We start from the raw sequence: 16,599 nt of genomic DNA, 5'->3' as shown, positions 1-16,599 counted from the left end.
GTTTAAGGAGGAATTCTTCGAGGAATTTCGGACTTCAGCCGATTTGTCAGAATTGCGTAATGAGTTGCGAAATTTACAACAGGGTTCTATGGATTTGAATACTCTCAAGACGACCTTTATGGCGAAGGCTCGTTTTTGTCCGGAGTATTTGGGAAATGATCATTTGTTGATGCAAGATTTCTATCGGACCTTGAATGATGACTTGAAGAATAAAATTAGCCGGGGTCAAGCGAAATATTTTGCGGAGTTATTCTCCTTGGCTAGAGGTTTCGAGTCGTATTCACGATCCAAGAAAAGTGAACCTGCAAGTGAGAGAAGGGTTGTTTCGTATGGTGCTCCGAGTAAGAGGACTAAGGGTCCGAGTGTGAGCACGGGTGGTACACGGACGGGTATACCGGATTCTAGTGCGTCTAGATGTTACAATTGTGGCATGAGGGGTCACAAGTCTTGGGAATGTTCGGTACCAAATAGTGATGGCATGGTGTGTTTCAATTGCCAAGGAGAAGGTCATCGTAAGTCGGAATGTCCCAAGTTATCAGGGACGGGTGCGGCAAGGAGACGTTAACGTACGTTTCATTTTAATAAATATGTCCTTTGATTATTTATTATGCGCCGTTGAGTTTGAGTTTATTAAATGCATTGTGTTGTGCATGTTGTTGTTATGGGTGACGTTCCTAATGGAAGTACCCTATGGTGACGTTTGATTGATGGGCGAAGGGCGTACGACTTGGTGCAACCAAGCATTCCTTAGTATTGGGAAATGTTTCTACCAAACCATGGAAATGGGTTTTGGTGTTCGGTCGTTAAGCGCGTGTTCGCTTTCGTGTTGAAGTTGATGAACCATGAGGTTCGTCGGGTGGATTGAAACTCTTGAAATCGAGTGTTGATCTCGATGCATGTTGGTAAAGGAGTCTACGTGACGCGGCATTAGGTGCCTTTTTATACCTACTAGCGTGGTGTTCGACTCCGATTATGTTGTGGTTACATTGTACTTAGGGTACCGAAGTGAAACCCTTAGGCACATGAGTGACAAGGTGGAAGTTGACAAACTAAAGCAATTGGATGATTGCGAGGGTATGGTTTGTGTAATTGGTGGTACACTTTTCGTTCGAAGTGTTTAAGGATAGGTTAAGATCCTTGGTATGCTCAAGGTTGGAGCAAGAGATGGTGATGGGTCGTGTGAACCCAATTGTTGGTAAAGTCTACCTTTGGTAGCATTGTACGGTTGTACGAGGTGCGGATATGGAATGTAGTTCCAAGTGGGGGAATTACACTCCCGCACGAGGAAGTTTTGGTGTGAGATTTCGGATGATGCTTTTGGTGGATTCGGAAATTTGGTCGAGACCTAGTTTTGCTCGATTAGTGGTAGAGTACAATTTCGGTTAGATTGTACTTATGATTTTGGATTTAAATTATCACCGAAGTGGTAATGTGGTAAATCTCGTTGAGAGATAATGGACGTGTTTGGCGAGCAAGGTGAAGTCCCTCGGTTAAGGGATGTGCATATCGGATTCTCTTCTAGAGAATTATTGTTTTGTACATATGTTTGATATAGGTGGTTCTTGCTCGATTGTGGGAATGGTTAGTGGTATCCGTTAGGATTCACTATGGCGTGACAGTGCGCGATGTTACGCTACTCGTTGTTCGAGGCCAAGAGGGCGTTGATTGGTGAAGCATGACCTTCGGAGTCCGCTGACTTCATCATGGTATTGTTGATTGGTGGAGCATGACCTTCGGGGTCCGCTGACTTCATCATGGGAGTACGTGATTGGTGGAGCATGACCTTCGGGGTCCGCTGACTTCATCATTGGCGTAGTGTTATATCGGTGAAGCATGACTTTCGGGGTCCGCTGACTTCATCCGGTGTTGAGATTGGTGAAGCATGACCTTCGGGGTCCACTGACTTCATCATGGTAGTGGATTACGTGTGGTTTCGGATTCACGATGACGCGTGTGGTTTCGGTCATCTTATTGTGGAAGTGAATCTCGTGTAGTTCGGATTCACAAATGACTCGTGTGGTTTCGGTCATGGTATTGAGGAGTGAGTCTCGTGTAGTTCGGATTCACAAATGACTCGTGTAGTTCGGTCATTCCTCTAGGATAGTGACTCTCGTGTAGTTCGGATTCACTAAGGCGCGTGTAGTTCGGCCAATCCCGATTGTTGTTGAGGTGAAGGTAGTGAGTCGCGTGTGGTTTCGGATTCACTAAGGCGCGTGTAGTTTTCGGCTAGCCTTCGTGTTGTGTGATCTATCAGTTGTTTTATACACCGATGGTGGGGTCGTAAGAACCATGATGTTGATCTGTTGGTTGTTTTATACACCAATGGTGGGGTCGTAAGGACCGTGTTGTGTGATCGATCGGTTGTTTTATACACCGATGGTGGGGTCGTAAGGACCATGTCGTTTAATCTATTGGTTATTTTATACGCCAATGGTGGGGTCGTGAGGACCATGTTGTATGATTAGTGAAGCGATAGCCGTGTTTCGCTCACATGATGTTACGGGTGTGACGATAGTTGATTTTGTACACCTTGGGATTTGCGTTTCCATAGTCATTTTGGGGGCTATCGGTTCTAGCCGTTGGATTATGATGTTACGGTAGTTGCGTATGGGTCGTATTGCGCACTACAAGGGATGTTTAGTGGTAAGTGTTATCCGTAAGGATTTACTTCTTCTCAGCCTTCGTCGGTTTAGATGGTTGACCTTAAGTTTGGTATGTGGTTACTTTAGCATTGTACTTGGTAATGGTATGCTAGGGGTTGATATCTCGGTTAGAGATTAGATGAGTTTTCCCGATGCGAGGGAATGAGCAGGGTTTTAGTGCTCGGATTGTAGACTTGATAAATCGCGGGTGACGATTTAGTTGTTAAAGGTAAGTGGGGAAGAATTGTCTGGGAAAGTTCGAATTGGGATATGATTGAGGACCGTTGAGTGGGTCCGGATTGGTTAAGTGGTGAAGATCACGAGGACGTGATCGATTTTAAGTGGGGGAGAGTTGTAAGACCCGGATTCTGATTCTGCCCAGTCGCGCGCCGCGCGGGGTTATGGCGCGCCGCGCCATATGTCGCTGGCAGACTCCCTTGTTATTTTAAGAGTTTTAAAAGGGCATTTTGGTCTTTTCGCGTTTGAGCCAGATTTGGGGACTTAACCTCATCCACCCATTTCATTTATTCATTTCTTTTTCCTTTTCTTTTCATTTTTCTCTCAAGAACTCAAACACCCATTTGATTCAAAGGGATTTTTGGAAAGGAAGAAGCGGGTTTTGATCTTTGGCGTAGTAGACAAGTTTGTTCTCCTCGTTCTTAGCTACACGGTGATACTAGTGGTAAGCTCTAACTCCGAATTTCGTTTTCGTGTTCATCATTCAATTTGGGGCTTTCGATTGTATGATTCATAGATGGAACTCATTTAGTTGTTAATTGAAGATTAACACCAAGATTCGGGTTTATAAGTGTTAAAGGCGGGTTTTGGGTTGGTTAATGATTTAACCATGTTTAAGACTTGAGAATGGTGTATAATCACTAGTATTAGTGATTATTGATTATTTGGAGACCTTTAGGGTTCTTGTGGTTGACTAATTTTGACTAGAGTCAAAATTAGGGTTTGTTGATGATTATGACCCGAATGTCGATTCGATGAGGTTTATAAACTTAAAATGGATTAAGTTGAAGTATAAAACCGAGTTAAATATGTTTTGGTGTCAAAACTTGTAATTTGGTGAGATTTTAACTTTATGGGTCAAAATTAGGGTTTATGGGTGATTTTGAGAACGATAAGTGTTTAACACTTGTGTTCGGGTTTAATTGGCATATTAGGACCATTGTCACTAGTGTTAGTGATTATTGGTTAGTTTGGGCGCGTTTTGTTCTTGGAAGTGCATTTGGGTCGAAATGGCACTAAGTGTCGAATTGGGTTGGTTTGTAAGTCAACCCTAATTGTGTGTTGTTGTAATTGTGATAATGGAATAGGTACTTTCCATTGACGAGTTGCGAATTATTTGGAAGCGTTCATCAAGGCGACAAGGTGAGTGTTAATATCCTATGTGGATATGTATGTGTAGGATGGGTGCGGGTCGGGTGAAGTGATTCTCGGCTATCGAGCTCACTTCACATATATGTGGTTTTCATGGACTTGTGTATAGGTCCAATTGGCACGGTTGTGCGTTTTGGTTGTTCACCTTTGGCGAAGTACACATTTGGTGTGTACATTATCACACGTGGTTGTGATGTGGATGATATAACCCCAATGGCGAAGGGTTTTGATGTTGTGAAAGTGAATCTCGTGTAGTTCGGATTCATGATGACGCGTGTAGTTCGATCATCTTATTGAGGTAGTAATCTCGTGTGGTTTCGGATTACTAAGGCTCGTGTAGTTCGGTCATCCTCGATGTCATCTTATTGAGGTAGTAATCTCGTGTGGTTTCGGATTACTAAGGCTTGTGTAGTTCGGCCAACCTCGATGTTGTCTTGTTGAAGATAGTAATCTCGTGTGGTTTCGGATTACTAAGGCTCGTGTAGTTCGGCCAATTTTCATTGTGGTGTTTGGTATTTCGGTAATGGGTTAACCTTATTCGTTTATATATTGTTATATATACATTATTGTATTGTCGTGATGTAGCAAACCCTCCGGGTGTAGCTTCTTGGCGTTGTTCACATCGTCGTTAGTAAACTTATATTTTGTTGATATATCTTTAGCTCGTTGCCTATTGATCGTACGGTATGCTTAGATTAGCTAGCCTTTATGCTTGGATGCTCCGGTATGCGGTATTTGATATTTTGTGGCGTGTCCATTTTATGCATATATATGTATGTAGTATATTTTCACTCACTAAGCGTTAGCTTACCCTTTCGTTGTTGACATTTTTATAGATTGCATGGATGCGGTGGCTCGGGTAAGCGTGGGACTAGTGGACTCGCGTAGTTGCTTTAGAAGGCTTGCTTTTGGATTGATTAGGATTGGGTAGCGTATCCCCAATCGCCATGCTCGGCTTTATTTTGTATTAAAAGTCTTGTGGTCGAAAACTTGTATTTGGTACTTTAAGGGGTAATTTGGGCATATGTGAGCCCGGTGTCTTAAAACCCTTTTTATTAATGGAACGTGTTAGTTTTAATATTTGAATATGTGGTGAAAAGCGTTTTGTCTAATTGTGTCGGGAAGTGGCCTATCTTTTTCGCATTTCAAGACTTTTTGGACATACCAGTTCGGCGCGCCGCGCGGGGTTCTGGCGCGCCGCGCCAGTTGCTGAACAAACAAATTTTTTTTATTTTGGTATTTTAAACGGGTTGTTCGTGATTTGGTTTGGGTTGTTACATGTAAGGCAAATGGCATTATGAAATTCTCAAGCAAGACTCAACCTGTAAGACGCATCGAAATCTAGGAGGGCGATAACAACTAATTAAATGAAGATGGTTAGTATTAATTATAATTATAGTGATTGTTTTGCTCATATTTTGATTACTATAGTTATTATATTTATGTAACTTTATAATTATACTCTCTCCGTCTTAATTTTATTGTCCACTATTTCTTTTTCTGATGTTCCATATTAATTATTCACCTCCATAAATGTATAAGAATGATCTGGTAAAGTTGTTTTGTATTCATACGTTCTACATGTAAGAAAAAATGACATGTTAAAAAGTGAGGGGTAAAACTAAAAGTTGACAAAAGTTCAAATACTTATTAAAAACTTCTATTAAATGTAAATTATGTTTCATTATATAAAAAATATTAGTTTGTTTGTATACCTCTTAATGGAATTGTTCAACGTTGAATGTTGAACTATTTAGCATTCAACGCATTTGTATCTGATATCTGAAAGACAGAAGATGCTGAATGGTTTAGATATTTAGAGCTAAAATATTCTCTTACCCATTAAGAAACATAAACTTTATGTAACATATTTTTAAATTATATCAAAAAATACTTATTAAAAATTTTATTATAGTTTTTTTCATATAAAAGTTAATAAGGTAATTTTACATCATTAACATTGCTTACACAAAGTGATTATTAAACAACTTATTGTCATTCTAAACAAACACTATAAAAAAGTTATAACTTTTGACACTTAACTTATTTGTGATGCTATGTTGTGTGAAAAACGATTGAGAATTTGACACCTATAAGTGTCACAATATATACTTGATACCACGGAGTATATTTTTTCACATTTTAAAGTTTTTGACATCAAATTTTTTTCACGCTTCAAATTTGTATTCACACTTTCAAGTGTGAATAATCCATTGTCATTTAAAAATGTCAAAAGGTATAAATTTAGTTGTAGTACAAAATTGTTTAGAACATTTGAATTATTTAAATTATATTATATTATATTATACCTATATACTAAAGGCGTGACGGAATCCGTCGTCTCAGTTATATCGAATTGTCGTTTTGAGTTTGCGTTCACACTACAACCGGTCCCTCAACTTCGACTTAACTTACACAACGTCCCCTCGAGTTTACACTTTTTCAGGGGTAGAAAGCGTAAATATATAATTTTATTAAAATAAAAGAAACTAATTTCACCCGAATTTTTAACGGACCCTATCTTCTCGCTCGGTGCGAGTTAAATTTTTCCGAGACCACCGTTCTACTTGAAAAAATCTGACGAACACAACGGGACTAACTACGCGCGAACGGACATCGTTAAAAAACACTAAATATTTCGGGCTAGATTTCACATCGCTCTGTGCGAGTTAAATTTTTCCGAAATCATTGTTCAACTCGAAAAAATCTAACGAACACAACGGGACTAACTACACGTGAAACGGACATCGTTAAAAAACACTAAATATTTCGGGCAATATTTCATACACATACATACACGTACAACAAACAACTCAACCTATTAGATATATTACATATCAAACAACATATATCCAAATTCGACCGCGCGTTGAATACAACCGCAGCAACGCACAGTCGAATTTTTTTTTAGTTATAAACTATTCGAACGCTTTACTATTCAGTTATGTAACCTCTCCTTAACATAAATAAGACACACGTTGTATAAATTTGTAGTAGTAATTGTTAGAAGCGTGTGAATGTAGTCAGTAAGTCAACGGATGAACAGAAAAAGACACAAGCATGGAGAGAGCACGAGTGGCCGACAACTGTCTGTCTAGAAACAAATACGTACTAGATAGATACATAGATATCTACGATTAATACAAACCACTAGAATACAAAGTACTAATATACGAGTCAATTACTACGTACTACATTTTACTCCGTAATAAACTAACTGATGGTATGTATATGGAGTAAATATCATGTATGTTGGACGGTCGTGATTGTCCCTATTCATAAATACCCACACGTGGCGCATGATTACACCCAGAATGTTTACTTACAGATAACAAAAGAACACCATATCCTTTTGAAAGCGACCTTTCTTCATCTTTCATAACATACACATTCAGCCCTTCTATGGAGTATTTCCATATTTTACTCACCTAATTTAATTTAATACGGAGCAAGTCTATAGATTACATCTTTTATATCTTTTATTATTATTTTTTTACATAAAAGGTAAAATAGAAAAATAGCCACTCTCAAAATTATGGCATGATCCTTTTACTCACAAGTGTATCAAGTGACTACTCCGTATTAGTTATGAAATCAGTTGGTCAACATAAATAGTCTCTTCGCTCTAAATCTATAATCCACATATACGGATAAAAAACATACAATTTAAGTATAAGTAACTGTCATATGTATTTTTTGTTTACTTTTCAGTTTTTTATTAGAACGGCAATTTCGGCATCGTATCCTCTCATTTGTCACTCACGCACCTGTTAGGAAGAAACTCCTCGCATCCATCGCGCAAAGCGTACCCGGAATGTTTTAGGTTAACTGCTGGGTCCGCACAAAGTGAAGGATACCAGAGGCACAACCTTGGAGAAAACTCCCCCCTCAGGATTTGAACATGCACCTATTTGTTTACTTTTCAGTATTACCCCTTACTTTTTACCTATCATTTTGTCTTACATGTATAAAGTAGCAGCACCAAAGAATATTATCACGTTATTCTTGTTCATTTATGGAATTCGGAACATTAAAAAAAAATAGTTGACAATAGATTTGATACGAAGAGAGTAACTTGTTAGGATAAAGACTATGCTAACGAATCTTGGACCACTTTGATAATTTTTTTCTTATCTCCATATTGAATTCTTGTTCTTGGAACACAATTCATACAATTGTTCAATCAGTTTCTTTCTTAATCCAGTTATTCCTTGATCAAGTGTGATCTTTCTTCATTTCTTGATTGATTTCAGGTAAGATCATAACTAATTACTTTGTAAATGTTCACTTTAGCTTGATGAAATTGATATTTTTTATGTAGTTGTTATTTACCTTATATGGATGAAACACAACCAAAGGATATTCAAATTGATTGAAAAGAATGTTAATGAAGTGTGTGATGAAATTAAGGAATATGCCAAACTTAACTTTGTGAGTTTTAGAGTAAAAAAATCTAGGAATGTGATAAACATTGTTGAATTGTGGGGGATAAAATAGGTGGATCTCACTCTAGAGTATAATTAATGTTGGATATGTGACTTTAAGACCATTTTCAACTGTAAAATTTGGTGACATTAACGTAGAGTCTGAGAGTGTTCTTTTTGATCTGCTGATTGTGACGTGTCAAATGTTTTCTAGTGGGGAATGTCAAGTTTTGAGTTAGTAAAATGGTTTTGAGTGATGTGGTAAAATATACGAAGTAATTGGAAGTTGGGTGGGAAAATGATTAATTAATAATATAAATATATCCATGTTAAAATCTGATTGGATAATATATATATATATATATATATATATATATATATATATATATATATATATATATATATATATATATATATATATATATATATCTCAAACGCCATCTTCCCTACCGTCACTATCTTGACTAACGCTCGCGTATCAAAACCAGTGACGCCGCGTTAGCAGCGTCAGCCGGCGTCACCACCGCCAAATCACAGTCACCAGGACCTGCTGACCCAGCGTTGGAGATGGTCTAATAGCTTAACAGTAGTGTGTCATGAAAGATTGAAACCCCCTAATTTAGGTTTTTTGGTTTCTTGGCTATTGCACTTTTTTGTGATTAGCATTTTAGTTGGTTTTCATTTCATTGTTGCTAGTTCTCTATGTTGATTTGGGCAGAACTAGTCCGTGGCCCATTGATAGTATGTTGGTTTGGGCCAAAATGGTTCCGGGCCCATGGATAGTTGTAACGCTTATGTTTGATCTAATGATATATTTTGCATTTGAAAAGCAAAGAAATTGAAACTTATTTCTTTTTGCATTTGTGAAATTTATTTTTTATTACAATAAACACTGAAGTTTCTTTTTAACAGCTGAAGAATTTTTATTAAAAAGACATTGAAAATCAAGTCAGTTTTTATTAATTTAAGAAGAAATTAGATTAATTAACAAAAGTAATTTTCTACATAGTGAGGTTTGTGCAACTCATCATTACATGACAACCACCACCAAATTATCAGTAAAAGAACACTGTATAACATAACATATAACATAATAAGTATATATGAAATACATATCATACAGAACTAAGCAACCTACTTGTTGAATAATTTGATAGCTTGAGATTTACATCAAACCTGAAAATATACAAACACAAAAGTTGACTTGTTGACTTTTCGAGCACGAGGGAACCTTATATAGCCTAAAGCATTAGCGATACCTGGTGAGGTTTGGCATAAAACGCTACCGTTTTAGCATCCAACTGGCCACTGCAGTAACTTGAAGAGATAATCGAAAGTTCTTGATATCCTTTCCACTCTTCGGATGGTTTTAATACGACCGGTTTTTCAAGAACACCCGAATCTACACACAACATTGTCTTGTAATCCTTGTCTCCAAAACCGGAAACAGCTGCTTTTGATGCGTCGTCCCATGGGGTCCACAAACCTGCAAAATGACACTAATATTTAAATTTGAAGAATGCAAGATTCTATGTACATTCGAACACTTGTAGGTATAAATGAAAATATGTTGCATTAACACGAATGCTACAGTTATTGAGCACAAAAAATATGTATTTAGACATGAAATCGGCAGCTAATTTACAGAATCTGGTTTTCAACACGAATCTTTCAAAACAAAAACGCAGATGTGAGTTCCGATGTAACTTATGAGATTAAAGAACCGTATAACACGATCAGAAAATACAGAAAGAATACCAGCATCCGGGAGACCATAATTACGTATCACAATTGTCCGCTTCTTTTCATGGTCTATAATGGCTATGTTACCGGACGTACTTGTATAAATCCGATCAACCTATAAAACAAGACCATATATCACATGTTCATCAAGTTATGAATTATATATTATATATATTTATCATTCGGAAACGTATATATCAACCTGTCCATCAAAAGTAAGAGCATCTGGTTGCTCAGTGCACCTTTTCCCCTGCTGCTGATTATCAAGAAAATCGAGTGTTTCTAGTCCTTCAACTCTGACTTCACTGAAAACGCGAAAACCTACTTAGATAATTGATGAGAACTATTAAAGTATAAACTTTGTTTGAAATTCATGAATTAGACCTTATGTCAGATACTGATATGTAGTTCTGCAGAGCAAATTTGAATGAAAAGGACGTGTTATCAGTATTCTTGATATGAGACGTCATGGTTATCTTGTTAGGCCCCAAAGCAACACGAAGGCGGAATTCAAAGCTTCGTTATACAAAAACGGAAATGTTAGATTGTCAAAACGGAGTGTTGAGTGGACAAAGCGAATAGAATTCATAGACATTGTATTACCTACGTGGCCAGATATTCGAATTATTTGCGGATGTTTTTAAGGTTAGATCCACAGAGGATGGGTTCCCGGTAGGAAGCAGATGCAACGGGACATTATCTAATGACTTCACGTAGTTCTTTGATGAACTAATCTCCTTCGTATATCCCATATTACCTAACTGCAAGGATTGAATAAACATGATAGTACGATATACAGCTAAACATACGGATTACAATCCGTCAAATTCGACCCGTTAGACCCGAAATCACCCCTCTGTACCTAAACAGGTTACTATAGGGTCTGGTTAAGCAGAGGCTGTATATCAAATCAGCTTGTGTTCAGGGTGGGTAATTTCAATTCGCCAACCCAAAGTGCCGCCCATCAGAATGAAGTGGAGGTAGGAATATGGGTAAGGACGGGTAATGCGAAAATGAAAATATTGGTCAAATTGGTTAGAATTGAGTTGACCACCCAACACACTCCTGTTCATATAAACTGAGTCTTGCAATAATTTACGCCTAAAATTTGATAAAACAAATCAATTTAGGAGGTTATTATAGTTTAACAAAATTGGCACTTTCAACCCGCTTGACCCGTTTCATTTCTACAGAAGCTTTCAAGTTACTATTTTGATTCGTTGGAGATATAATGCAAATCGACCCAAATTAAAGTAAACAAACTGCAATTACCACCTACTGATTGGACTATGTTCAATATGGCTTACCCGTGGAAAGCAGACGGATATTCCTCCTTTAGGAGATCTTCCTGCAACCTATGAAGCATTACATAATTCATTAGTAAAGCTGAAGTACATAGTTATTAAACTTAGAAACGTATGTTTGCTATACATAGATATGTAAAGATTAAACCATGTGTGCTCGGGGTGTGTGTGTGGAACAGTATAAGTGTACGTTACCTTTCTGCTCATAAAAAGCAATTCTTCGCCTTGACTATTCTTCCATGAAATTACTTTCCCACCATATAGAAGCACCTGTAAATTAGCTTCCAATTGATGCACAAACGATCAGAGTTTGTTTTTAACGTGCAAAAAAGATACCACGCGAGGCTAGTTTAACTAAACAATCATTTATTTGTTTCTTTTTTAATGAAAGAAAGGAGTCAATTTGTCCACAGATAATAACGTCATTATAATAATCCTACACATCAAAAGATCCATAGGAGACACTAATTATACAGGCTCATCACATGATATATAAGATAGACCAATACACGGAAAGAGACCATCTCAACTCAATGTATCATGTCTTGATTCGAATAATATGAGGAACTAATTACAAAGATGATCAATACTGGAACCTAGAAAGCGCAGAAAAACGCACCAATTTCAAACAACCATATACTATTTACATAAGCTGCCACAGAAAAGGTCTCGAAGACCGTCAAACTGTCTGAGCCAAATGATCACAGCCCAAATTCAAGCATTATAAGAAGCCAATCTAAAAGACTTATTGTATGAATTAAATGATAATCTGATATACATCCATTTTTTAAGCGCGGGTTTTATCGACTGTTTTCTGAAACATACCTAGCCTGCTTTCTTACTGAGTCAAACCGATAGACAAAAACTTTCTATTCAACAGGCTAATCCTAATCCTGAGCATATAATTCACAAATAATTAAGGTGTAAAATTATTTCCACCATCAATATAAGCCTAAGCATACTATATCTATTATATTCATATCTATGATTAGGTTCTGGGAGGTCAGTGAGCATCAGCCAACATAATGCTACCAATATCAACATGCAAATAAAGAGAATATTATTATCAACTTTTATTCTTAAATAAACATTAACTTGGATACAATCTTACATTTAAACAAGAAAGATGATTGATCAACAAATTTGAAACATAAACATTACCCAATATAAGTTTGTGTGGAAGATAAAGATTAAGGATGATGGTACCTCAGCCGAAGAACCACCAGGTTCAAAAAGCAAAACTCTGGGCAAGTTCTTGTAATCATCAAACACATAATCATTTCTTGGCATTTGATTAAATGTACCAAACCACTTCCACAATCTTATTCTTTTCACTAAAGGGTTCTCTTTTGTCCACTCCAGCTACACACAAACATTAAAACCCTCAACTTTGACCCCTTAACTCAACTTTGGTATTTCTAAATTTCTAAAAAGTTACAAACTTTGTAACAAGCTCACCACCATTGTTCAAAATTCATCATCCAATTTAAAAGGGTACTTAAAAAAGACAAATACATGAACAACTGTGTGAAAAAGATGATACCTTTACTTTTAGTATTCTTGATCTTGATTGATTTTGACGGGTACCCAATTGAAATTAAGACTTTTGTAATGATACCAATTTTGGAATTCATATAAAAGACAGGAATTGATGAAAGATAGGGTAATTAGTTAACAGAAGAAAGAAGAAAAGTAGGAAATGTATGGTGGTTTCTTTTCAGTGGGGAATCTAGGGGTGCTTCACCCTCCAATTTGGTTTAATTGGTCGGTGGGAAACCTCTAATCGGATAGTGTAAAGTTCGAATCTTTAGCCAATTAGCTGCCAACCCATTTCTAGCCCTAAATTTAGGTTCACTGAATAGAAAATTAGCATAATTGATGAGCCCAAAAAATGTTTTATAGAAAGACCGAACCTAATTTGCCGTACTAGACTACTAGTTTGGTGTTTGTGTATTTTTCGGTCCGAACAAGGATCAAGTCTGTCTCATTGGTGGCCGCTTGTGTTACCAAGCAAATGATTTTGGTTATTAGGATTACTAATAATAATCATCACAAGATCGTCTACTGATTGACGCCTTGATATCCTCACAAAAGGTCAAACAGCCGATGCGGGTGGTCATAGTAAACGTACTCTCACTGGAAAAACCTTGTACATTTATTTTACCTTGTTCGAAAATAGTCTAAACTATTCGACTTGAGCATCATGAGCTTGACTCGACTCTTTTTCATTCCTTAAAATCGATAATTCAGTATAGTCTAGAACATTATGCAATATATTGATATTGATCTTACCTTCACTACAAGCATTATGTTTATACGCACCATAAGTTACCATCAAACACACTATTATACATGTTCTAAAGTAACTCGAAACATATTGATTCTCCATTACATTATAATAACTGATCCAAGTATGAATCTTTAGAACTTGACGATTTACCCTGACCCATATACGAATTAACCATGTTAGCACCCCAAGCCAACCAACCATCCTTATTACCAGCATTTGCTTCAACTGCACGACGTTGTTCTTCAGCAGTTATATTCGCCAGCCGCCATTTGATCATGAAATCCTTAACGGCCTCAGTCCCTTTCATCACAATCTCCATAGGAGGTACCACGAGCGGATTCTGATCCAAGTTAAGTTTTTTAAGATTTTCAAGTTGACCAAATGATTCCGGAAGTACCTGAATCTGATTGTTACTAAGATCCAGCTCAATAAGGTTTGCAAGATCAGTGATTGTGTCAGGTAACTCGGTCAGATTACTGAAATTACTACTCAAGTTTAAAACTTCAAGATTTGTTAACTTCCCAATTGAATTTGGAAGTCCATGGAGCTTATTGAAATGAACATCTAGGTACCTTAATGATTCGAGTTCACTAATCGTAGCTGGTAAGAAACGGATTTCGTTAAGGCTGATTACGAGTGTTTTAAGGTTAACTAGCCCATAACCGAAGTTTGTTGGCAAGTATATCAGATTATTGAAGCTTGCATGTAATTCTACCAACGACCTGTTAAAAAAAAAAAAAATCAATCCCGAATTTTAATTACTCATATATTATTTATTATAACGCCCCGAGCAGTGGTGGATCTAGGAATTGTAGTCACATGTGCCACTAGTTAAAAGCTCAAGAAACATTTAACAATCCAATGGTATCACTAGTTAAACCCCCCAAAAAAATTCTAGTGCATCGCGTATTTCACTGGTAGCACGTGCTACCCAGGGGAGAATTTACTCTTTAGTCCGCGGTCACAGGACACCACTAGCTTGAAAATTTTGTGTAGAAAATGCTCTTTAAAATGTATAGGACACCACTAAATTTAACTACAACTACAGGACCCCATGAATTTTGCAAATTTGTAGGTTTTCCTTTAAACTGTGTAGGACATCAATTAATTTAACTAGTCGAACCCATATATTCCGAATTTGTAGTTTTTATTTTTAAGTAAACAACCATTAAAATAACACTCAAATATAATTAGTACTGAAAAAGAAGTCGAGACCCCATTAAGTTTTAATCTTGGAATCGGCATTGGTGCTACCTGTGCCAATACATTAGGTCCTCCCTTGGCCCCAAGCCTCATTGTCCAGCGAAGAGGTGGCGAAATGGGCGGGTCAGGATGGTTTGGTCAACCAGTTCAAAATCAAAATGTAAATGGAACCAAGTGGAAACTAATTAATCGAAAATTACTTGCAAAAGGCGACGCTTTCAGGAAGGGTGGTAAGCTTGTTGCTTGATACATTCAAGATTTTGAGAGTGGTCAACAAGCCGATGGAATCTGGTAAAGATTCCAAAAGATTGGATGAAACATCAAGTTCTTCAAGTTTCACTAGTCCTGCAATTGAATCCGGAAGCACCTGTTTCACAACAAATATTTTCATAGACCTAATTAATTAATATTATATAAATATAAATGTTACTAACTCCTAAAATATCCGCTACCTGTACACATATTTTTTTTTTTTTCCTACACATATCATCACTAATGTTATATTCTATGTGATAACCTGTTAAAATGCTAAACTGATTACATATCATCACTAATTTTTTTTTCTGACGTACGTAGCCCTCAAATGATGATTAACACTTAGATAAATAATAGTTAAATGAATGAAGTGAAATTAATCTTAACCTGTAAGTAGCCCTGAATGATGATGAACATATCATATCATCACAGTAATATAAAGTAAAAAATATATACATACAAATCAAGATTTAGATAAATAAAAGTTAAATGAATGAACTGAAATTACATGAACCTGTAAGTGATTATTGGAAAGATTAAGATGAATTAAACTTGTAAGTTTCCCAAAAGCTTCTGGAAGAAACTTCAATTGATGACCTGAAAGCTCAACTCTATCAACAATTTCCTCCGATGACTTTATCAGTATCCGTACAACTTCTTCGTTGACTTTTTCTGTATCTTCTTCAACCTTCTCAATTTCTGCCATATCTTTTGATCTGATTGTGAAAACTGAGAAAACAGTCCAGGTTTTGACCTTTGTATCTTTTATTCCTTTTTTTTTTGTGGCAAAAAACTTGGAATTAAAAAAAGAAAATCTGTATTACATTTAAATTCTATTAATATTAATTAATAATATACATTATATTACATTATATACATTATACAATATAATCAAATATCTATCGAAGAGAATTCAGTGTTGTAAAAGTCGGCCGACTTGGCCGACGCGTCGGCCGATGCGTCGATTTTTTGGGTTCTCCGTCCCGTTTTTTCTGAAAACGACTCAAAAAATGGTCAAAGATAAAAGTTCGGTCAAAGTCTGTCAAAGACGGTGAAAGTTGGTCAAAAAGGTCAAAATCAGTTAAATTTTCGTCAAGATGTGATATGTTTTAAAATTAGGGTTTGTTTTCATTTTTTGGGCCGCTCTTTTCTCTGTGTCCTTACTAATTATGTAATCGGTAACATTAATTGAGTTTGTAGTTTGATTGTATTTAAATTCAAGTTCCTATTTAAGAAATTTATGGTACAGAATCAACTATTTTATACATATATAAATATATATTTAAGAAATTATTAATAAAGGCAACGTTGGCCAACGACCGATGCGTCCCCGACGCGTCCCCGACGCG

General features: G+C 36.7%; 2 protein-coding genes across 5 annotated transcripts; both read right to left on the bottom strand.

The window, feature by feature from the left end:
- Positions 1-9,496: 9,496 nt before the first annotated feature.
- On the bottom strand, positions 9,497-13,258 carry LOC139844624 (putative glucose-6-phosphate 1-epimerase). Of its 3 annotated transcripts, none has more exons than XM_071834856.1 (9): positions 12,709-12,960; positions 11,698-11,772; positions 11,506-11,553; positions 10,802-10,959; positions 10,583-10,714; positions 10,401-10,503; positions 10,214-10,313; positions 9,715-9,941; positions 9,497-9,631 (listed from the first exon to the last, which is right to left on the bottom strand). In XM_071834856.1, the coding sequence occupies exons 1-9, from the start codon at positions 12,790-12,792 to the stop codon at positions 9,626-9,628; spliced, it is 933 nt and encodes a 310-aa protein (XP_071690957.1). In that variant the 5' UTR covers positions 12,793-12,960; the 3' UTR covers positions 9,497-9,625. The 3 variants fall into 3 exon arrangements, with proteins under 3 accessions (XP_071690957.1, XP_071690956.1, XP_071690955.1); XM_071834855.1 differs by adding an exon at positions 13,046-13,258 and having other exon boundaries at positions 9,520-9,941; positions 12,709-12,864; XM_071834854.1 differs by having other exon boundaries at positions 9,520-9,941.
- Positions 13,259-13,760: 502 nt separating this feature from the next.
- Positions 13,761-16,024, bottom strand: LOC139844623 (plant intracellular Ras-group-related LRR protein 3-like). 2 transcript variants are annotated; one of them, XM_071834852.1, is made up of 3 exons: positions 15,759-16,024; positions 15,196-15,362; positions 13,761-14,514 (listed from the first exon to the last, which is right to left on the bottom strand). In XM_071834852.1, exons 1-3 carry the CDS (start codon positions 15,954-15,956, stop codon positions 13,896-13,898), a joined length of 984 nt encoding a protein of 327 aa, XP_071690953.1. In that variant the 5' UTR covers positions 15,957-16,024; the 3' UTR covers positions 13,761-13,895. The 2 variants fall into 2 exon arrangements, with proteins under 2 accessions (XP_071690953.1, XP_071690954.1); XM_071834853.1 differs by having other exon boundaries at positions 15,765-16,023.
- Between the last annotated feature and the right edge of the window lie 575 nt (positions 16,025-16,599).

This window comes from Rutidosis leptorrhynchoides, chromosome 4 (genome assembly GCF_046630445.1).
Source record: "Rutidosis leptorrhynchoides isolate AG116_Rl617_1_P2 chromosome 4, CSIRO_AGI_Rlap_v1, whole genome shotgun sequence".
NCBI lineage: Eukaryota > Viridiplantae > Streptophyta > Magnoliopsida > Asterales > Asteraceae > Rutidosis > Rutidosis leptorrhynchoides.
This window is presented reverse-complemented; position numbering and strand designations above follow the sequence as displayed.

Bases quoted from the DNA above. Each gene is read 5' to 3' on its own strand.
- LOC139844624 (XM_071834855.1), bottom strand. From the start codon at position 12,792: ATGCCAAGAAATGATTATGTGTTTGATGATTACAAGAACTTGCCCAGA. The intron at 10,960-11,505 runs GTAAGCCATATT...CAATCCTTGCAG, and splicing joins TATCCGTCTGCTTTCCACGG to TTAGGTAATATGGGATATAC. The intron at 10,504-10,582 runs GTCTAATTCATG...TCGCGTTTTCAG, and splicing joins ATATCAGTATCTGACATAAG to TGAAGTCAGAGTTGAAGGAC.
- LOC139844623 (XM_071834852.1), bottom strand. From the start codon at position 15,956: ATGGCAGAAATTGAGAAGGTTGAAGAAGATACAGAAAAAGTCAACGAA. The intron at 15,363-15,758 runs GTAATTTCAGTT...GTTGTGAAACAG, and splicing joins ATAATCACTTACAGGTTCAT to GTGCTTCCGGATTCAATTGC. The intron at 14,515-15,195 runs GTAATTTTCGAT...TTTTTTTAACAG, and splicing joins GAAAGCGTCGCCTTTTGCAA to GTCGTTGGTAGAATTACATG.